Source organism: Triturus cristatus, chromosome 5_2 (genome assembly GCF_964204655.1).
Source record: "Triturus cristatus chromosome 5_2, aTriCri1.1, whole genome shotgun sequence".
NCBI classification, from domain to species: Eukaryota; Metazoa; Chordata; class Amphibia; order Caudata; family Salamandridae; genus Triturus; species Triturus cristatus.
Window position 1 is genome coordinate 929,229,713 of NC_140588.1, and position 22,383 is coordinate 929,252,095.

At 51.1% G+C, this 22,383-nt stretch overlaps 1 protein-coding gene across 2 annotated transcripts in view; it reads left to right on the forward strand.

The window, feature by feature from the left end:
• Positions 1–22,383, forward strand: part of STAG2 (STAG2 cohesin complex component) — a 1,427,207-nt gene that overhangs the window by 820,001 nt on the left and 584,823 nt on the right. For both annotated transcript variants that reach the window (XM_085608133.1, XM_085608134.1), the window contains exon 22: positions 12,273–12,343. In XM_085608133.1, coding sequence (XP_085464259.1) covers positions 12,273–12,343 — 71 coding nt within the window. The remainder of the gene's footprint in view (positions 1–12,272; positions 12,344–22,383) is intronic.

Below are 22,383 nucleotides of genomic sequence, written 5' to 3' on the forward strand. Positions count from 1 at the left end.
TAAAGGACAGGTAAAATATTAGGTTGCACTGTCAGAAGGTGGCTTCAGGGCACTCCATAGAGAGAGGGGAGTGTGTGCCACCTACCTCTGTCCCCTCTACATACTCTAAGAACACCATGCAGGTACTGTGCAAACTTAATCACCTTCAAGGCATTGGTGTTCTCTGACATATAGACACTCAAAGTCAAACGCATACACAGTCAACATCAACACTTAGAGGGATGACTCTATCGACTTTGAGTCCATATTTGGACTTTCATGTTTCTCCTGAATCATCAAGGCACAGGGTACCTTCACAACCTTCCGGTCCATTGCCTTCTAGGTCTAAACTATCAGCCGAGTGGCTTTATCAGCTCTATAACAGAAGGGTAATGACATACAGTACTCTAGAACGTACTCCACCCACCACCTCTGTGGTCAAGATGTCCTCAAATTTGCCTTTCTATGCTTCTGTCCAGTACCTTCTTCATCTGTAGTACCTTTGACATCTCTGCACCTACCAGTGTCTCCAGTGGTGCTCTTGAAAGCTTTTCCACCACCCAAACTGCCTGAAACAGTCTCCACAGGAGAAGGCAAACTTATCTGGGTCTAGGTCCAGCCCTTACAAGAGTTGTCAGTCTCAATCAAGATGCTTCAGACATCCTAACAAGTGATCTAGTTCTCACAGGACCAGTTGAAGGCATGGATCCTGCCCTTCTTGGCCTTCACATACATCTGATCATTTCTCCATTAGGGGTTATTCTCAGACTTGCGGATTCCCTGCCTTTTTTATGATATCAATACCTTTTATGAGTTATTTCTAAGGGTTGCAGCAAAATTACATACATCCATACCAACCCACTACCACGAAGTCAATTATTTTTTTTAACTTTACTTCAAATGACATCTGTAAAAACTCTTGCCATTTGTCCTTGGCTTCATAGAACTGTGAAAGGAAATGCATCTTTTTGTATGTTCACCCCCAAGATTTTGGACTGATGCGGCTGGGTTTTTCAACTCTTGAGTGCATTTGGGCTTGCTAACCAGACCTCAGTCCCAATGCCCTATCACCAAAACATGTATGTTACATTGGCTATACCCAATTGACATAGGCTAACTTTCATGTACGCCTCTAGTATATGGTACTCAAACATCTAAGTCACCCCAGGGATTACATCACTGGTTGTGCCAACCAGGGTATGACCCATGTAAAATTAGTCTCCCAGTCTGCCATTGCGGACTGGAAGAGCAGGTTCAAACTCCTAACCCTACTTTGCCATTTAAAGCAACGACAAAGCCACATCTCCCTCTGCAATATGTAGAAGTCACTCATACAGCAGGCCTGCCAAGCCCTACGGCAGAGGGCAGCATATTTCACAGGCAGATCACGGGTCTACATATTCTGGCAGCAAATACGTAGAATTGTCGTTTATACTGTGGCCCATTGGCGAATGCGGTGTTAAACACTCACCACTCGGCTGTGCTAACTTTTGAGCGGTCTGACCAAAGTTGATACTTCACGGTACCAAACAAATCGTTACAATAGGACCGACTTGATTCTCAAGTCGAAATAGGTGTATCTGAAAGAAACACGTTAGATTCCTCACCTTAGAATATCCCCAGGCTGGATCCGGAAAGATTTTTCGTCAGCAATACCCTTTCGCGTCGCTAGGCGTCGTCTGCGGCTCCGCGTCCGTCGTCAGCGTCTGGATCGCCGGCATTACGTCGTCAGAGTACTTAGACGCCGCCCTCGCGCGCTGATGTCCGTTCTTCTTTTTTCCGCGCTAGTAAACGCTGATCCGGGAAGAGCATACCCTTTTAGTCACTTTTTGATTAAACTTTTTTGAAATTTTTGGTTCCATTTTAAATCAACCTCGACTCTGGTGCCGATAGGGATGCCTGGCTTCAAAGCTTGTGACTCCTGTCACCGACTGCTGTCGGTCACGGATCACCACCGCCGGTGCCTCTATTGCCTCGGGCCGACCACGATGCCGAGTAGTGCCTCGACTGCCGGGCCTTTACTTCGAAGGTTAGGCGGGAGCGGTCCTGCAAGCTGCTCAAGTTCCGGCAGTCGGCTACGCGCCGCTCAAGGTCCCGGTCGCGGAGCCGCAGCCATCACCGCTCGATGGGGTCCAAGTCTTCGCGATCCGGTAAGTCGAAGCACAGCAAGAAGTCGAAGAGGCGACATCGCTCTTCGGGCTCCACTCGCAGGTCGCGCGACTCGGCTGAGGGTTCGGTTGGCACCACCCGCACTGCTCCGCTGGAGCCGCAGGAGTCACATCCGTCCCCTTACCCTCCGGTCCCTGGGACTGACGCGACTCCGGCGGAGGTCAGTGCCTTCCTCATGTCCATGAGGAACCTGGCCCCTCCATTGACTCCTACCTGCGCGCCTTCGGGACCCGCAGGCTCAACTGGGAGGCCTAGCGAGCCGGCGGCTCTGGCCCCGGTGCCGTCGTCGACTCCGGTCCCAACGCCGCAAGTCTCCGAGGGATCCAGGCCTGGATCCCAGTCGGCGCCGGTCGACCTCATGACCCCTCCGCCGGCACCTACTCCTCCGGTGCCGCCCCCCGGCGCCGCCTTCGGATGACTCCGTTCCCCGGTTTAGTTCCGGTCCGGGCACGGCGCCGCACCAGACGCCGCTGGGTGGCAATTTCATCTTCCGCCCGGCTCCGATCCTTCCACCTGTATACCAGGAATCGGATGACGGTGACGACTGAGAGGGGTCTGAGGACCCTCTGGCCCAGCAGGGCTAGTTAACTCAGGACTGGGAAGACGAACTGGGGGATGCCAGTGGTCTAGATACCTCCCCTGACAATGGCTTCATCTCTCCTCCGACCGTGGCTTCGGAGGAAGGTGCTACATTTTCTGTGGTGCTGCGCAAGGTGGCCGAAGCCCTTGGGCTGGAGCTGCCTGCTGTGTCCGTGAGGACTAATCTCCTCACTGAAGTGCTCCAACCGTCAGCAAGCTCCTCGGAGCCTCTGCTGCAGTTTAATGAAGCACTGATTGACGTTCTGAAGGGCACCTGGTCCAAGCCCTCCACAGCCCCTCCTGTGGACCGGAACGTGGCCTGGCGCCACCGCCCTGCACCGTGCGACCCCACTTTTCTGTCCATGCACCCCACGCCCGAGAGCCTGGTTATCCAGGCCTCTACCTCCCAAACCTCCTTCCCGTCCGCTCCCCCGGATCGGGAATCCTAAAGGTTAGAACAGTTTGGGAAGAAACTGTTCTCCTCTCTTAGTTTGGGGTTGCGGTCTATCAACACCGCGTGCCTTTTGGACCGTTACTCCCACTCCCTGTGGGATACGGTGGCGGACGTGCTGCCCCAGTGTCCGGAGGAGGCCCGGACACGGCTCGCCTAGGCTCTTGCCGAGGGGCGGGATGCGGCACGGCATGCAATCCGATGTGGACTAGACACAACGGACTCGCTGGGCAGGGCAATGTCGACCACGGTGGCGCTTCGTCTCCACACCTGGCTGCGGTCCACGAGTTTTTCCGGGGAGGTCCAGAGCACCCTCATGGACATGCCCTTCGATGGCAGTCGCCTTTTTGGCGACAAAGCGGATAGTGCGCTGGAGCACTTTAAGGACTCCAGGGCTACGGCCAAGTCCTTGGGCCTCTCGGCCCGCGCCTGCAAACTTCCGCTTTTCGTCCCTTTCGTTACCAAGGAAGGGGCGCCCCACCGGCCGCAGAACCAACCTCCATGCGGACGTGGATTCCGCCGCGGCGGTACAGGGGGGGACAAAGTGCCGGTCCGTCCACATCTACCCCAGCAGCATCCGCCTCAAAGCCCTCCTAGTCTGAGCTTTCAGGCCCATTCCACGCCAGTGGGAGGCAGAGTTAGCCATCACCTGCTCCACTGGCGTACCATCACATCGGACAGGTGGGTGCTGCAAATCGTCCGAAGGGGCTACTCCCTCCCCTTCGAGACGATCCCTCCAGCCATGCCACCGCAGTGCCACCGAATATCGAGGGATCACTTGCAACTTCTGCAGGAGGAAGTTATGGCCCTCTTGGCCAAGGGGGCCATTGAGCACGTTCCTGGTCCAGAAGTCGGTCGTGGTTGTTGTTCCCACTATTTTCTGGTTCCCAAGAAGGGCAAAGGGGGCCTACGCCCTATCTTGGACCTCAGGAGCGTCAATGCCTTCCTCCGGAAGGAGAGGTTCAAGATGCTCAGCTTAGCTCAGGTTCTGGCTGCCCTAGACCCTGGAGACTGGATGGTAGCGTTGGACTTGCAGGACGCTTATTTCCACATCCCCGTCCTGCCGGCCCACCGGCATTACCTGCGGTTTATGGTGGGCCAAGAGCATTATCAGTTTACCGTGCTCCCCTTCGGCCTCACCAGTGCCCCTCGGGTGTTCACGAAAGTGATGGCAGTGGTCGCAGCTCATCTGCGCAGATTGGGGATTTCAGTCTTCCCCTATCTCGACGACTGGTTGTTGAAGGCGGGCTCGCCCCAGGCAGTCGTCTCCCACCTCCAGACTATGGCCCTCTTGCATTTGCTGGGGTTCTCCATCAGTGTGCCTATGTTGCATCTGAGTCCCTCCCAGAAGCTCCTCTTCATCGGAGCGGTTCTGGACTCGGTGCAGTTCCGGTCCTATCCTCCGGAGCAGCGGGTCCGGGATATTCAGGCTCTGATTCCCATCTTTCGGCCAGGTTGGTGTTGCGGCTTCTGGGTCTGATGGCCTCCTGCATCCTGTTGGTGCATCACGCCAGATGGTGGATGCGGCCTCTGCAGTGGGACCTGAAGTTTCAGTGGGCCCAGCATCGGGGCAACCTGTCCGACCATGACTTGATCTCGGAGGGCACTGCAAGACAGCTGCAGTGGTGGCTTACGGACCACGATTGGGTCATTGGCAGATCCCTCTCCCTACCCCAACCGGAGCATGTAGTAGTGATGGATGCGTCCCTCCTGGGATGGTGGGGCACATGGGAGAGGCAGAGATCAGAGGCCTCTGGTCTCCCGCGGAGTCCCGGCTCCATTTCAACCTTTTGGAGCTGCGGGCGATCCGGCTTGCACTCAAGGCATTCCTTCCCTCTGTCCGGGGAAGTGTAGTGCAGGTGTTCACAGACAACACCACCGCCATGTGGTATTGCAACAAACAGGGCGGGGTGGGGTCGTGGACTCTGTCAGGAGGCTCTGCGCCTCTGGACATGGCTGGAACATCAGGGCATCACCCTGGTGGTTCAACACCTGGCGGGCTCTCAACGCCAAAGCAGACGACTTGAGCTGCCGGTGCATGATAGATCACGAATGGCATCTAAACTCAGATGTGGCGCAAGGCCTCTTTCGGTAGTGGGGAGAGCCTTGGTTAGATCTATTCGCCACCGAAGAGCACACGCAATGTCAACGGTTCTGCGCGTTGGAGTTTCCAAGGCGGCACTCGCTCGGAGACGCGTTTCGTCGCGAGTGGAGTTGCGGTCTGTTGTACGCCTTTCTGCCTATACCACTTCTGCCCAGAGTGCTGAAGAAGATCAGGCGCGACCAGACCCAAGTCATCTTGGTGGCTCCAGATTGGGCACGAAGATACTGGTATCCCGAGCTACTCAGTCTGTCGATCGATCCCCCGACCTTCTGTCGCAGCAGCAGGGGACGGTCCTCCACCCGAACCTGTCCAGCCTCCACCTCCATTCGTGGAGATTGAGCGGCGGCAGTTGATGCCATTTGACTTGCCTCCTGAAGTCTGTAATGTTATTCTGGCAGCCAGGCGTCCCTCCACAAAATCGGTATACGCCTGCAGGTGGAACACATTTGTGGCATGGTGCACAGCAAAAGCTGTGGATCCCCTTTCCGCCCCTTTTTCTGAGGTTCTCCTCTTTCTCCTTTCCCTGGCCCAGCAGGGCTCTGCTCTGAGCACCCTCAAGGCATATCTTTCAGCTATTTTGGCTTTCTTACGGCTTCCTGATCATCCTTCTCTTTTCAAATCCCCTGTTTCTCGATTCTTTAAGGGCATTACTCACATGTTTCCTCCTGTCCCTTTCGTAATGCCTCAATGGGATTTGAACCTGGTATTGACCTTTGATGTGCGCTCCCTTTGAGCCACTTCATAATTGTCCCCTTCATCTTCTGACTCTTAAGACTGCTTTCCTGGTTGCCATCGCCTCTGCTAGACGGGTGAGTGAGCTCCAGGCTCTCTTCTAAGCCTGCTTTCCTTTCTGTCCATCCGGACAAAGTTGTTCTCAGGACTCGTCCTCCCTTTCTCCCCAAGGTGGTAACTGCCTTTCACATCGGCCAGTCTGTTACTCTGCCCACCTTTTTTCCGCCTCCGCATCCCTCGAAAGAGGAAAAGAGGCTCCACCGTCTGTACCCAAAGCAGGCGCTGTCTTTCTATCTGGACCGCAACAAACAGTTCCGGGTGGACGACCACCTCTTTGGCTACGTGGGCGCTAAGAAGGGGCGGGCGGTGCACAAACGAACCAGCTCTCGGGTTGTTTTGTGTATCAAGGCCTGTTACTCCTTAGCTAAAAAGGAACCTTCTGTAGGGCTGAGGGCCCATTCCACTCGGGCACAGCGGCGACAACTGCCCTGGGTCGGGGAGTCCCCTTGCAGGACCTCTGTCGGGCAGCAACGTGGGCCTCGCTGCACACGTTTGCCAAACACTATTGCCTGGACAGCCAAGTCCGGAGAGACGGCTTCTTTGGCCGTTCTGGTCTCCAGGACTTTCTGGTGTTATCTTGGTATGCAGGCCCACCACAGGGGTTGGTATTGCTGGGGTATCTATTCTAAGGTGAGGAATCTAACGTGTTTCTTTCAGATGAAAAAGTTACTTACCATCGGTAACGATATATCTGTAAGAAACATTAGTTAGTTAGATTCCTCACCGACCCACCCATCCTCCTCGTTCTGCGAACAGATAACTAGGGTTGAGGTCATCCCGTTCAGGGCCCTAGAATTTTTTGGCACCAGTGTCGGTCTCTTGCATGGCTCAGCATTCCTGGCGCAGAAAGCTACGTAAAAGAACTGACGTCAGCGCGCGGGGGTGGCATCAAAGTACTCTGACATCATCCCGGCGATCACGACGACAGACGCGGAGCCGCAGACGACGTCTAGCGACGCGCAAAGGTATTGCTGACGAAAAATCTTTCCGGATCCAGCCTGACGCCTGGGGATATTCCAAGGTGAGGAATCTAACTAACTAATGTTTCTTACAGATATATCGTTACCGAAGGTAAGTAACTTGTTCAACATGTCGCTGCATGGAACTTTTACAAAGTTGGCACTTTGTTGCCTTTAGTCTCCTGTGCTCTTAACGGTTGCACAAGCAGCCTGTCCCCGAGACCGATTTCTGCCCTCCTGGGGAGACGTGCTAAAGGCTCCCAAGAAATGAGATCATTGAAGCCTGCACTGGAGAGAAATGTTACCTCCCTCCTGTAGCACTCCAAATGTGTGATGGCCTTAAACGCCAAGCTTAAAAGGAGAAGATGCCTTTGAAAGGCAAACGGTGACACTTAGTAGAGGGGCTGCTCCATTGTCTAGGTAGACAGGCTGGCTGTAGGGACAGGGAAGGGCAAATTATTTGCCAAGCTGTTTTTTCAGGGACGTGTAGCCCCCTTGGTAGTCACCCCTTTGACTTGGGCTACGGAGCTCTGGATGTAGAGAGAGGAGTTCTGCCATGTTGGAAGTGGGCAGAACGATGCATCTTGAGATAGCCAAATACCTCACTTCCCCGGAAGTGGTAATCAGGAGGTAGGGAACCTGGTAGCCCATTGGCTACCAGTTTCATCCTACCCTTAGGCATTATCCAAGCATTAAATGGCACCCCAAACTCCGTTCTCGACTGGAAGAGGGACTGAACTGCTGTACTAAGGAACCGGCAAAGCAAGGCTCCACTGGTGTGGGCTGCACCTACAGAACCTGGTGGCTAGCAAAGTAGAAGTGGACAGTGCCAGCTGTGTCCTGCTCATTCAAAAGTGTCTGCCAAGCCCAATCGAAGCAAGAGACTACAGCACAGGGCCACTACAGCTAAAGAAATATGCTGGGGCAGGTTGGTAGCCCAGAATCTTTGCATCACCACTATGCAGCATTAAAGACCAGGACCTGATGCTTGAAGTTGCACCCGAGTCTGCTGGATCTGTGCGAGTCGACCGAGTGCAGCTTGGTTGCCCAGAAGACAAGTTAGCGACCAGGGAAGGATTTAGCTGTGAGCATGATACCGGGTGACTGGTTGTCCAGTGGTGACAGTATTACTGCCATAACCGAGGGGACTTCAAGGAATGTCGATGCTGTAGCTAGGACCGCCTTACTTATTCCTTTGTGTAAGCCTTGCTGCTCAGTCACAGCTACCCAGGGTTGAGCTTAGAGGGTTTGGCTAATGAAACTCACTGTTCCTAAAGGGGTTGGTAGGTGTATTACATGGTGAGGTTGTTTAAGGAAAGTGGGTTTCTGTTGCAGTAACCCCCCTCCCCCTCCACACACACTTTTTTGCCAGACTACTGATGCACTTTGACTTGATGTTCCCTGGGCCTTTGCCATTCAGGTTCCCAGGGCCTGTGTTCTTCCCCCAAAACTAACCCAATTGACATCTCTTGCCACAGGTCAGCCCCTAGTAAATGGTACCACAGGTACCCAGGGCACTGTGACCAGGGAAGACCTCTAAAGGCATCAGCACTTATTGTGCCACCCTTAGAGGCCGTGTACCTTTACACACACACAGCCTTTGCAGGCTGCGTGTTGAGGTGCAAAACAAAGTGGAGTCGACATGGCACTCATCCCTGTGTGCCCATGCCTACAACCCACTGCCCTGGCATTGATCAGTACCCCTCTAGCTGGGTGCCCTATACCAGTGGTGAGGGTGCAGGTGCATGAGCCCTGTACCAATACAGTATCCAAGTCAATTCTTAGACATTGTAAGTGCAGTGCTGCCATTAGGAGCATATGGTGCTTGGAGTTTGTCATTACGAACTCCACAGCACCATAATGGCTGCACTGAAAACTGGGAAGTTTGGTATCAAACTTCTCCGCACATTAAACCCACACTGATGCCAGTGTGGGAATCTAATGGAAAATGCACAGAGAGGGCATCTTAGAGATGCCCCCTGAAAAACGACCAGCCTCTGGTGGGTTCCCTGACATGTTTCTGGACCACTAGGGTGGGAGCCTTCGCTCCCTGAGCCCAGAAACAAAGCATTTCATGGGCGGAGGTGTTCAAACCTCCCCCAGGCCAGGAAGAGCCATCTGTGGCAGGGGAGCTTCAAAGGCCTGCCAGCCTTTGTAATGCGACCCCCAGCCTCTCCTATCAGGAGTAGGCCCACTTCCGGTCTCCCCTCCTTTTCGGCGGAATGATAGGCGGGTAAAACTAGCCAGCCCAGAAGGTGTGCTCACCTCTGCCAACTCCACTGCTCAGGTGGAGGAGGCGAGGTGAAGCCTTCTCTTTAGCGCCTGCCATCTTGCAGATGGCAGGCACTCCCCAATCAGGAATAGGGATTGTGCTCACTCCCCCACGTGGGGTGAACACACCCAGGGTGTAGTCACCCTAAGGTCAGTAGCCCATTGGCTACTGACCTCGAGGACCCCTAAAACGCCCCGTAAATAGAGCATTTAGGGGGCAGCCCTGAACCAAGAAAGCAGATTCCCGCAACCTAAGAAGAAAAAGGACGAAAGAAGACGCCCAGCAGAGGAGACCACAGAGAACTGACTTGTCCCCAGCCCTACCAGCCTATCTGCAGTTTCCAGAGATCCTGCGCCAAAAATAGTCTTCTCCTGCAGCCCGCGACCTCTAGAAACCCTGAAAGGACTGACTGCCTTCTACAAAGACCGGATCTCCTGTGAACAGCAGCTGTGTTCAGAAGAAACACCAAAGAAAGACTCCGAGACTGCTGAGGAAAAAGAAACCCATCGCCTGGAACTACCACTGCTCCCGTCGCGTACGGCCAGAGTTCGAGTGGCCTACCGGTCCCAGCGAGGTCCTCCGGTGCTCCTGAGTCAGAGTCCACCGTGGGTCGACCCCTCCAGGACTCCCCGACGTCGCCTGCAGCCTCTTCACGGAGACCCTCCCCCCCCCAACCGTGAGTGGCCCAGTAAGGTGAAATCTGGCCTCAAAGGACACCCCTGCATCCAGCAGCCTCAGCATCCTGGAGAAAAGAACCCGAGTTGCACCTACGTCCCCTAGCCCTCCAACTTACCTGCCCAGCTGTTGGTTCTTCCCGGAAGTCTTTCTGGACAGAGCCTGCAGCTAAAAACCAAAAACCCCCACCAAGCGCCCCTGGGCGCTGCAGGTGCACTTTGTGCACTAAACTGGATCCCCCTTCGCCCAGAGCTTGGCGCACACTACCTTGTGGCCTGCTCGTCAGCAGCCACCAACCGGAGGCCCCTATCTCCCATTTGATAACAATGGGCCTCAGCACTCTGCACCCGGCCCGCCCTAATGCCACTGAGGGTAACAAGAGTGCATCCCTGACCCTTGGGGACCCCTGAGTCTACCCCCAGAGCTTCAACTCCCACTATCAAATACTTAGCTTAAAGCCGATTACACTATTTTCCTCCATAGGATAACATTGACTGTTCTTCTTGGAAAAGTGTGGAGTTTGAAAACCTAAAGAAATTCTTTAAAATTTACTATTTAACAAAAACGCTTTTACTTATCTGTTTACAGGAAGTGTGCAAGTGTAGCATGCAGGTATACTACACTGAGTAAGAAAAGTAATCTAAAAAGTAACTTACTTGGTATTTTACTGAAAATCTTATTCAAGTCTATGTACTGTATTTAGAAAGTATTGCATTTCTCTGCACCCATACTGTAAGTCAAAACAAAGTGCATATACAATTACAGTTCAAACTATTTATAAACTGCATTACTACTGTAAAGTATTTATTCCTTACATGTGCCAGGCTTGTTTGGTTCTAAAAAAAATAAATAACTAAAAGAACATTTTTATACAAAAACAGTTGGTCTGAAGTTCAGTCTTTGAGTGTGTGAATTCATTTGCTGACTGTGTACAACAAATGCTGTCCTCTGATACTGGCTTACTGCTCGACCACACTACCACAAATAAAGTGCGAGGTGCGATCTAACTTTACCTCTGCCTTCCTTTGGGGTTCCACTGGACTCTGTGCAAACTATACCTCACTTTGGTATAGTATATGCAAAGCCAGCTTCCTCCAGTTGTACAACCACTTCAATCGATCAATCAGGTAAATTGTAAGTGCGCTACTCACCCGTGAGGGTCACAAAGAGCTGGGGTGGTGTGTGCAGCTCCGGTCAGTCGAAGAGCCAGGTCTTGAATGTTTTTATGAAGAGGTTCAGGGAGGGTACATGTCTGATGTTGGTCGGGAGATCGTTCCAGGTTTTGGCCGCGATGTAGGAGAATGCTCTTCCAACTGTTCTGGTTCTTTGGATGCGTGTGATTTCAGAGAGGGCTTCATATAATACACCCCATTTTCTCACAAACCAACAGGGCAGCTTTTCTTTAGGGGTAGGCTGAACTTGTGCATTTTTTCACTGCGGAATTTCACAGAGTTACATAACTCCACAAGATTCTGCAAAGTTTCTCCAATGGGCATAAAATATGCCGGTTGCTCAGCAATTTAGCACTGGTAGCACAAGCAGTGCTGAAAAATCAATGCGAACGACACCATGAATTGCGCAAGAGCATGCGGCTATTCAAGTTAATTTTGCTGCCACTCGAATAGAAAATCTACTCTGCCCATGACCCCCTGCGTAAGAAAATGGAGCTAGGAGATGCCAAGTCTTGCTTACAATCACCAGCTCTTATTTTCTGGAGCCTCGCGGGAGAAAAATGATGCCACATGGCGCTTGGCGGAATTTGGTCAATACTCGGTGTTGAAGAGTAATGCAGAGTGACCAAAATTCCTCCGAATCCACTGAATCCACTGGCAGAATGAAACATTCCGTCCACCCCTACTTTTCTTGACTGCCACCTCTGCAGTCTGCTCCGTGTAGACTGCAGAAAAAATACAAAGTGACAGTCTGCTTTTCCTAAGGATGAACCCACCACCAGACACTGTCAATGTCAGGAGTAAGGAAGTCTCATGTTGTTGCACCACCTTCTACCTTTCATGCGGTGCATATTTTTAGTGACTGCTCCACTTCCTTAGAAGCACAACTATTTTATCTTCTTAGGAGTGTGATGCTTTGCACTACTAAGTTGCTCTGACATCCAGACCATGTGAAAGACAGCGGGTGGTTGAGATCTGCCCTCTGGCCAGTTGGTGCTTGTATTTCAGGGCTCTTTCATAATGTATATGTTCAACTTTTGTGTTTTTTGTCATCAAAATGTGATTCACATTTATCACATTGAGATAAAGCATTACATATTTACTTTTTCTAATTTATTAGGGTGAGGATCCTGATGAAGATGATGCGTATCAAGTCTTGTCAACACTGAAGCGAATAACTGCTTTCCACAAGTAAGAACAAACTTGTAGTGCTTAAGGGTGCAGTTTGTATTTTAATCCAGTTAAATGTTTATAAATATAATGAAATTGGTGATGTAGTTATGTGCCATTTGGGTCTCTGAATGATTTCACTTGTAACTGCTAATTTTATTTTTTCTGAACTGTCCTTTCCTCCATACTCTTGTACATTGTTTTGTTAACACTTTTCAAAAGTTCAGTTTTGGGTCAAATTTTCTTGCCTTTTAGTCACCACCCTTGGACATGAACATGCCTTTACTTCCAACTATAAAGTCAATATTTTTGCTTTGCAATACTAACTTTACCCAAGAGCAGAGAAAATTTGGAGCTGAGAGATGATCATGATGAGGCCTTCTAAATAAATCCTTATGATAAAGCCTTACGTGTTTCAATAGGCTAGAAGGATGAAAGACCATGATGGTGCTCAGAGCTTGGCCTGCAAAAAAGATCTATTTCATGCTCATGCAGCACAATATAGGAGGTCCCCATGCTGTATGCTAGATGAGATGCGTCCCCCCTTCCCTGAAAGAAAACCGGATTCTAGCCATGTCCCAACAGCAGGGAAGTAGGTCAGTCATGGACATATATGACATGTGCATATGGTACTTAAGATCTTGTCAGGAGTTAAAGCTTTGGGATAAGGGTACACTGAAGGTGATTAGGGAGTGAGTGGCAAAGCTTTGATGCCAAGCTGTGTTTGAAATAAAGGTACTGTCCTGACTCAGTCACAAGACAATTCTTGGACACTAGGTTGGTCAAAGTCCCATTGCCACTCAGTCTTCTAGTTAGTCAAAGACAAACAAACTGTTAGTGTAAGAAAGCCAAGCGGGAATCAACCCTATCCTGCTACTCGGTCTGGTGAAAAGTTTTCTACCTGAGCCATCCAGTAGTGTGTCCTGACTTTTTCAGGCTACTATCGGCCATGAAGAATATAGGCTTTGAAGTATATTTTTCCAGACTCTACCGGGTCCCTCTGGCATATTTTCTGTATCTACATAGCTGCAAGGCGTCAGATGTATTTCCGCCTGCAGGCCTTCCTTCAACACGGATTGTCCCCTCTGGTCAAGTTCCTAGGCCTATGCTGAAGCGTTTCAGTTATCCACTTCAGCCCCAGGGCCAATTCTAAGTTCTTCTGTATCAGTGCCTGATACCCACTCCAGTCGTACCTAATCCAGTCACGACTTGGGTCTCTGACCCAGAACTGACATCGGCTCACACTGGGCCTATGTTACTCTATGAAATAAGTAAGGTCCAGGCAGTGATTTTACACATCTTCATCCTTAGCCTCTCCTTTAAATCCATTAAATCCATTACTAGCACAGACTAGAATTCCTCTTTGACTCCAGTATGGTCCAGGGTTATCTACCGTCCTTCACAACACTGACAATGACGAGGAGGTGGGCACTCCTTTCACCCCTCATTACACTTATGAGTCACTGTATTTAAACATGCAGTGTGTCAGTGTGCTTGGTTCCTCACCAGAGCCTTCGCTATACTCCTCCCCGGTCCACCAACTGAAGAAAGTGCCTCTTTTGCTCTAGTATTGCGGAGAGCAGAGGAAGAGCTAGATTTGCTTGTGCCTACTCAAGAAACCAAAGCTTATTTATTGACTACATTTTATCAACCAGGTTCAGTTTCCTCTGAGCCACTATTATTGTTTAACAAGGCCTTGTGGTTACTCTACAGGCCACTTGGTCTAAGCCATGCCTAGCCTGTCTTCAGCTGACCTTTGGCCAGACAGCACATACCCCAGCCCCTGTTGACCCTGACTTTTTGACAAAAACACCCAACTATATGCCTTGTGGTGTAATTGTCCATATTTGCCTTGCTTTTTCTTTAGAACACTTGAGCAAGGCTTCAAAATACCAGAACACAACGTGTAAACACTTCAAAATAGGACTCTACACACTTTAAAATACCAAAATACAAAACAGACCAAGCCCAACACACATTTGCCAAGTAAAGCGGAATATTTATTGCAGCAAGCTAGGTATATATCAATAATGCAGATGTAAAATGAATGCATATAGTGAATGTGTATATATACACTAGAATAAATGCATAGAAAGGTAACTGCATGGGGGCGGAGCTTTCCCGGCCTGAAGATGGCTGCCTTGTAATAGAGTGCTGCCACACACCGCCTCTATCCATCAGGAATAATAGCTTCATCCAGCCCAATCCTTTGTGGAGGCGACTGATTCGCAGCCCCGATGTCTCGCTGACGCGCCAACTGTGCCTGATGCTGCAGATACTGGAAGTGGGACTATTAATTTGCCAGTGAAAAGTTTACGGCGCGGTGTGACCTACTTCTTGCGCTGCTGTGGGTGGAGCCTGCCGTGTGCACTGTTCCCTGGTCCGAGATCGGTGCGCCTTCACTGGCGGGCGGCCCTCCTGCGGCTGAATCCGGTGCTGGCTCACTGGTGCTGGTTAAAGGTCTGCTGGGGTGCCTCAGCATTCCCATGCCAGCCGCGCGGCCTGGATCGGCGTGGTGGGCGGGCGGCCATGTGGCTGTGAAGTGCCGTTGTTGGTGGAGACTCAGCGAGGCCACGGCGTCCCTGTGGGCCCCGGCCGCGAGCGCCTTAGACTGCGGCTGTCCTGGTGAGCCCTGCTGTCCGGGAGAGCACCGGACGAAGGTGAGGCGTGTCCGGGCTGGGCTGCGGGGAGGCCGGAACTGTTTCCCTGGGCGCTGCGCGGCCTCACTAGTGGTGTGGCATGGCTCCTGGATCCTTGCTCTGCGGCTAGACCGGGGGTGCCCCGGGTTGCTGCCCATGCCCCCGGGGACACTGTGAAGGTGCCCAGTGAGGCGAAAAACTGTGCACCACAACGCGCTGCTGGATATTGGCACCCGGCCTCGCAGGCTTCCAGTTCCGTTACACAAGCTGCTGATTCCTGACTGACGCGCTCTACTGGCGAGCGCTTCCCTGCCTAGCTCTGAAGTTACCATCCTCTTTGTGCTGGTGAACGCTCTGTGTGGCCCCCCACCTCTTCGGGGTTCGGTTGACGGGCGAGCTGTGAGTCATCTACCTGGTGTTGTGGCTATCTCCATTTTAATGAGTCTGCCCCATTTCACTGGCATAGCCCTTGCGTGCTGGCAGCCCTCTTCCCTTGTTACATTCCCACGGCTGGTCCCGGAGGGTGAGCTTTCTGCGCTGCCTGTTGTGCTGTGGATCTTGCGATGGGGAAGCCCGACAAATCTCAACCTTAGCGCAACTTTGAGCAGCGCAAGTTTCGGCGCTCCGAAGAGGCGGCGGACAGCGCGCTATCTGAATCGGAGGCCCTCCTGATGACCCAGTAGGTGACATCAAACAGATCATCGCATCCATGCAGAAGGGTCTAACTGCCATTGACTCGAAAATAGACACGCTAGCCTATAGGATGGATCAGATGTCAGAGAGGGTAGACAAGCACTCCGAGCGCATAGATATGGCAGAGCGCCGCATCAGAGTTCGAGGAGTCCCAGTCTGATGCTGGTAGCACAGAGAAACGAGTTGAACGTGCATTAACTGCCTCGCAGGATAAGGCTGAGGTTCTGGAGGCATGGTTGCGACGCAGCAACCTCTGTAGTACGGGCCTGGCAGAGTCTACACCAACGGGCAATATGGAGTCCTTAGTAGAACAATTGCTTACTACTCTGTTAAGTGCGGACACTTTTTCTCACTTGTCGTGGAAAGAGCGCATCGCTCACTTGGCCCTTGCCCTCAACCTGGTGCCCCCCCTCGGCCCATAATAGCAAAACTCTTAAACTACCACGACAGGGATGCTGCGCAAGGCTAGAGAACTGGGAGCCTTGCAATATGAGGGAGCCTCTATCTCTCTGTTCCCGGACTTCACCCTGAAGGTGCTGGAGGCCAGACGGCAGTTTATTCTCTTAAAACGTAAACTGCGTGATCAGCACATAGAGTATGCTATGCTATGCCCGGCACGTCTCAAGGTCTTGTTTGATGGTAAACCTAGGATTTCCTCTGACTCCCAGTCCCTACAGAAAGCGTTCAAAGACAGGGGAAAAAGCTGGCAAACGTGGGAAGGGACAGAGTGACACTCCTGCTACGGCTGCTGACTCCGGTGGTCTTGATGACAATGACTGAGGGGGTGCGCAGTTACCACAAATGCAGTGTTGTCTTGATGTACTCCTGGTAATGGTTTCACCGTGTTGTAAGGTCATATGTATATTGTCAGCGTGATTAGTGGGGCTAGAGGCCAGTTTGGATAGTTCCGGTATTGTGTGTTTGCATTGAGCATGCTTCTTCCTCATCGCTTTACTCCCACCCCCTCACTTCCTTTTGGATTGGGAAGACACGGACCTGCATGATTATATATGGAGGAAGATCCCTAGTTGCTCATTTGTTTCAAAATGACACATCCTCAGTTGCTGCTTAGTCATTGCCTTAATGACTCATGTAATTTCTTATGGGGCTTTATGATTAGTGTGCGGTGTTGTGGCGGTGGGGTGGATACGTTTGTGTTGCTGGGTAACATCCGCCCCATTGCGTTACCCGCTGTATTTCTCCTATTTCTTGGGGTTTTTTGTAGTGTTCATGATGTGAGTGCATCATGGTTGTTTGTTATTGTGGTATGTGGAAGGGCTGATATTCGCCCCTGCAAAGTTGGGGTGTGCAGGGCGTGGGTGGGTGTGGGAATGTTCTCTTTGTTTTCCTTCCCTTTTTTTTTTCTTTTCAAAGATCACATGTCCTTTTTTTATTCAAAGTAGGCGGCGTGGGCGGTGGGGCTTAGGCTGGAGGTCACACTTTGCGCATTTGTGGGTTATATGACAGAGTCTACTGCTAGTGGAAGCTTGATTAAACGTATGACATGACATGGAATGTTCGGGGGTTGAATGACCACCACAAGGTGCAGAAAATAATTGCCTACCTGAAATGCAGGGAAATTGACGTGGCCTTGCTTCAGGAGACACATTTACAACCTGGGTGCACTCTTCTTGCGGGTAGCAGGTTGGCCGGTGCCTCTCATGCAGCTTGCTTCACTTCCCACTCTAGAGGTGTGCTAACATGGCTCAACCCCAAAGCAGGTCTCAAGCTGGACCTGACTGGTAGATACGTTGTGTCTAGATATTATGGTCCAGAGTGGGAATTCTTGATTAACTCCTACGGCCCGAACTACGATGATCCGGGGTTCTATCAGACCCTTTTTTCATTACTCAAGGCTCGCAGTTCCCTGACAGAGTTCTGGGGGGTGGGGGGGGATTTTAATTGTATATTGGACACGTCTCTTGACCGCTCGAATGGCCCCTAGCGTCCCTTATCGGCCTCAGCGAAGGCAATTATGGATATCGCTTTACAGCAACAGCTGGCTGATGTATGGAGGTCTCGATCTAGCACCCGTGGCGGCGACACACACTATTCAGCACAACATGATATCCATATGCGCCTAGACCATTGGTTTATTTCACAAACTGTGGCCTAGGGTCCAGGACTGTTCCATCGTGGCCCGTTCATTCTCGGACCACTCACCAATCACGTTAACTATTGCGGTGCCCCCGTGCTCCTTTCCCCCCCCCCCCCCCTTTTTTTTGTGGCGCTTTCCTCCTTAGTCATTATTAAATACAGTCTTTAATTCCGAGCTGCGTGACGCGATCTGAGTTTTTCGATATTAATGTGGGATTGGTTGACTCCTTTACCACGGTTTGGGAGGCGTTCAAGGTTTTTGTTAGAGGTGTTGCCATTAGTGAGCACGCAGGCGTTCTCCGGGCCATTCGAGGACGTCTTGCTTTGTTAGAAACACGTCTGTCGGATCTGGAGGCTCAGTTATCTCTCAAAAATGACCCTGATTTGCGTGTGCAACTCAAATCCACATTGGCTGACTTCCATAAGATAGCTGACAGTGAGGTAAAGCATATGGGCAAGTATGCTTTGGCTAGAATTAATGGTGAGGCTGACCGCCCAGGTTCAGTGCTGGTGGCAGTGGCTCGCCGCCGTGTGGACTCTGGGGGCATTGCTGAATCGGTAGACGACGATGGGTCAGTCCTGACGGAACATACAAGAATTAATGATCAGTTACGCTCTTATTACCAGGAGCTTTATTGCTCCAAGCTTTCCCCCAGCGACGATGACATTGGACACTACCTGGAATATATACTGCTTCCCTGGCTACAGAACTGTCATCGCGAATTCTTGATGCATCCCATAGAGGCCTCGGAGGTTCGGCTGACCCTGGACTCTGTGTGAGGGCAGCTCCACCGGGCTGGACGGACTCAGTCACATTCTATAAGGGATTTCGGTGATCTTTTGATTCAGCATCTAATAACATTTCACGAGATCGCCACAGACAGTCTAATGCCTTCCATGCGCGAGGCGTTGATCATCACTTTGTTGAAACCGGAAAAGAACCCTCGTAGATGCCCCTCTTATCGCCCGCTCTCATTACTTAACGTGGACTCCAAAATCTATGCCAAAATTCTAGCTAATCATCTATCTCCGCTATTACCTCAACTGGTCGGCCCTGAGCAAGCTGGGTTTATACCAGAACGCATGCTCTCGTGCAATCTCCGCACGGTGTTCAGTGCTCTGCAACATGTTCGTCCAGAGGTTAAGGCTGCAGCGGTCTTTTTAGATGCCAAAAAAGGCCTTTGTTTCGATTGAATGGAAGTTCCTGCAGGCGGTGCTGCGTCGAATGGGAGTTGGAGATGTCTATCTACACCTGATCTCGGTGCTATATAATTTCCCAGTGGCCCGAGTTCGCACGGGTGCAGTGGTCTCAGTCCTGTTTCAAATCTCTAGAGGAACCTGTCAAGGGTGCCCTTTGTCCCAGTTATTATATGCAGTGGCTGCTGAGCCCCCGCTACAGGCGTTGCGCGAGTATCACGGACACAGGGGACTTAGTTTTCCTAATTGCAATCTAATAACTTTAGCTTATGCTGATGACACACTTTTGTATACCCGTGATCCCGAGATCCATCTGGCTCCTGTGATAAGAGGTGCTACGCTTCGGCGGGCTGTCTGGCCTCAGGATCAACTGGGATAAGTCCATAATATTCCCATTGACGTCAGCCACAGTGCAGTTCCCGCTTGACTTCCCACTGCAATGGACGTCCGACCCGGTGCGCTACTTGGGCATTCAAGTACACTCTGATGCGGACATGGTCATTAAAGCGAATTACGGTAAAGTGATTGACCAGCTTGGTGATGATATAGAGAGGTGGATCCGTCTTCCATTGTCCTTGGCTGGCAGAGTCTCATTAATGAAGCTGGTTGTGCTCCCTCGCCTGCTCCTTTTGTCAATATTCCTATAGTGGTGCCCCAGCATATGTTTCGAGAACTTCGGTCTCTGATGACCAAACTCACGTGAGCAGGTGAGTCTTCCAGAGTCACCTTGGATACTCTTATGCTCTTTTACACGGCTAGGGGACTGGGTGCCCCGTATCTCGAACTTTATTACAGGGTGGTGCAGACCTCTCATGCACACAGCTGTGTTCATGGCCCCCACGATTTACCTCACCTTCAGATTGAGAAGGTCGCCGCTGCCCCGCTTTTTAATGGAGGCGCCTGCGAGACGCTGCGGAATACTTGACTCGATCAACTCCGCTGTTCATGCGTGGAATGCACTGCTTAGAATGCACAACGGTGCACAATTGTACTCGCCCCTGATGCGAGTGGAGTGGTGTCAATGGTTTGCGCTCAGCTCGGAGAAGGTGACCCTAGAATCCTTAAACAGTTTGCACATAAATGCTATGGGGGACTTGTTTAAACACGGACGGGTGGTCACCTGGGAGGAGGTGGCGGGTGCTGACTACTCACACTCGGTGCTGACGAAATTCCATTTTTTTAGAACTCTGCATGCTGTGAAGCTGTACTTGGGGACGAGCTTCTAGAGCCAATGGACATCCCGCCTCTGATTACACTCTTGAGCGCACAGACCCCAGGTAAGCTGATATCTAGACTATATGCCTCAGCTTTGGCCACTAAGACATCCCCTCTCAGTAAGGTTCGACTGGCCTGCCAGTCAGATATTGGCGTGTCTACTACGGACGACGTATGGTCCTACTGTTGCGAAGTCACCCGGATGATGTGCATAAATGGTCGTCACAGATTGGCACATTTTAAATATTTAAATAGTGTAAGAAACTGGCTCTATATATACTGCCCCAAAGTGAGGTACAGTGTGTATAGAGTCCAAGAGTCTACAGAGGTTTGGCAGGGGTTAAAGTTAGATAGAACCTTACTCTCAAGTGGTAGCTTGTCCGAGCAGTAAGGCAGTATCAGAGGACCGTGTAAAGCATTTGATGTACACACACAGTCTGCAAATGGTCTCCCACATTCAAGGACTGAACTCTAGGCCAATTGTTTTGTATAAAAAATTATACTGTTTTATTTCTAGAACCAAGCGAGCCTGGTACAGGTAAGCATATAAATACTTTGCAGTAGTAATTGACTTGTTTGAACAAAGTTCAGCATTGTAGTATAACTGGTACTGGTTTTGATTACAGGTTTAAGAAAGCAGTTTGCAACCCATTGCAGGTATAGTACATTCAATTGAATGGGCTTTTTAAGTAAAATGCAGTTAATTACTTTTCAGATTACTTTTCTAACCACTGGACTGGATCCTAGATTCAGCCCTGGGACATTTCTTTAAAACAGGTGAGTAAATGCGTTTTGGTTAAAGGTATGATTTTTAAGGAATATTATTGTATTTCAAAAGTTGACACTTAGAAACTTTTTCACATAGAATAACCAATGTTATCCAACGGGAGGAAATTCACTTAGCAGGTAAGTTAAGTTATAGTTTCTTTTTCTTACTCAGTGCTGGATCCTGGATTCAGCACTTGTTAATTTCCTGAAAATAGTTGAGAAAATGCGTTTTGGTTAATCGGCTGATATTTAAGGAATATTTGCAGTTTTCAAAAGTTGACATTGAAAACTTTTTGAGAGAAAAAGTGTCAATGATATCCACTAAGGAAAAATTAGGTATCGGTTTCAAGGTAAGTAATCGGTCTTTTGAGTTAGGGTTCTGGGGTTAGACTCCGAGGTCTCCCAGGGTCAGTGATGCACTGTTGTTGCATCTTCAGCGGCACTCGAGCGGCCGGGTGCAGTGTGTTGAGGCCCAATGTTATCCTATGGGGGAAAGGGGGACACCGGTTGGTGGCTGCTGGCAAGCAGGCCACAGGGCTGTGGGAGCAAAGCTCCTAGGGTTAAGCTCAGGGCACGTTGGGGACCAAGTTATCACCAAAGAGGCACCCTCAGCATGGCTAGGGCAGCCGGGTGCAGTTTTGAGGTCGGGTGCCCTGTTGAATTCAATGGAGATTCTCCGGGACAAAGAAACAATGCAGGCTCGGGGATGAAGTTCCAGGAGTGACCACCACTTCGAGGGGGAAGTTGGGATGTAGAGGGATGGTTAGGCACCACTGGGTTGGGCACACAAGGCTGTGGGGCGACGGGTGCAGGGGTGCCTTTGGACGTCGGTTTTTCTTACCCACTCAGGTCGCGTTCGGAGGGGGGGGGGGGGGGGGGGTCTCCTGGATTGAGGCTGCAGGCGTCATCTGGAGGCAGGTCAGGGGTCGCCGGATCTTTGGTCGTGTTCACTCAAACACAGGCCGGGCTCGGCGGGTGCAGTGTGTGCTAGATTTGCGGTTTCTGACTAGCACCAGAGGCTGCAGTTCAAACACGTCCGGTGTTCATGGGAGAAGCTGCTTGGAGAGTGAATGGCAGGTAGATCCTCCGGGGTTTTGAGGCTGCTGGACACGCCGGGGTTTTGCAGGAGCAGGTTCGAGGGTAGACAAGCCTGTAGGGCTGGGCCAAGTCAGTGGGTGTCGTCCTCTTGTTAGCTCTGCACGGCTTCTCGTCCTCCTTCTCTTGTGGTTGCTGGATCTGAGGAAGGAAGGTTCAGGGTGCCCCTAAATACTAAATTTAGGGGTGTTACAGGTAGGTACAGGGCAGGGACTAATGGGTCCCTTCCCTCGGGTGGGTACACCCCCTATTCTGCCACTCTTCAGTGGGAGGGGGGGCAGGAGCCTGTCACTGGTTGGCTGTGTCCCCCTATCCTGAAGATGGCGGGGACTCGAGGTTGTGCTTCACCTTGCCTCC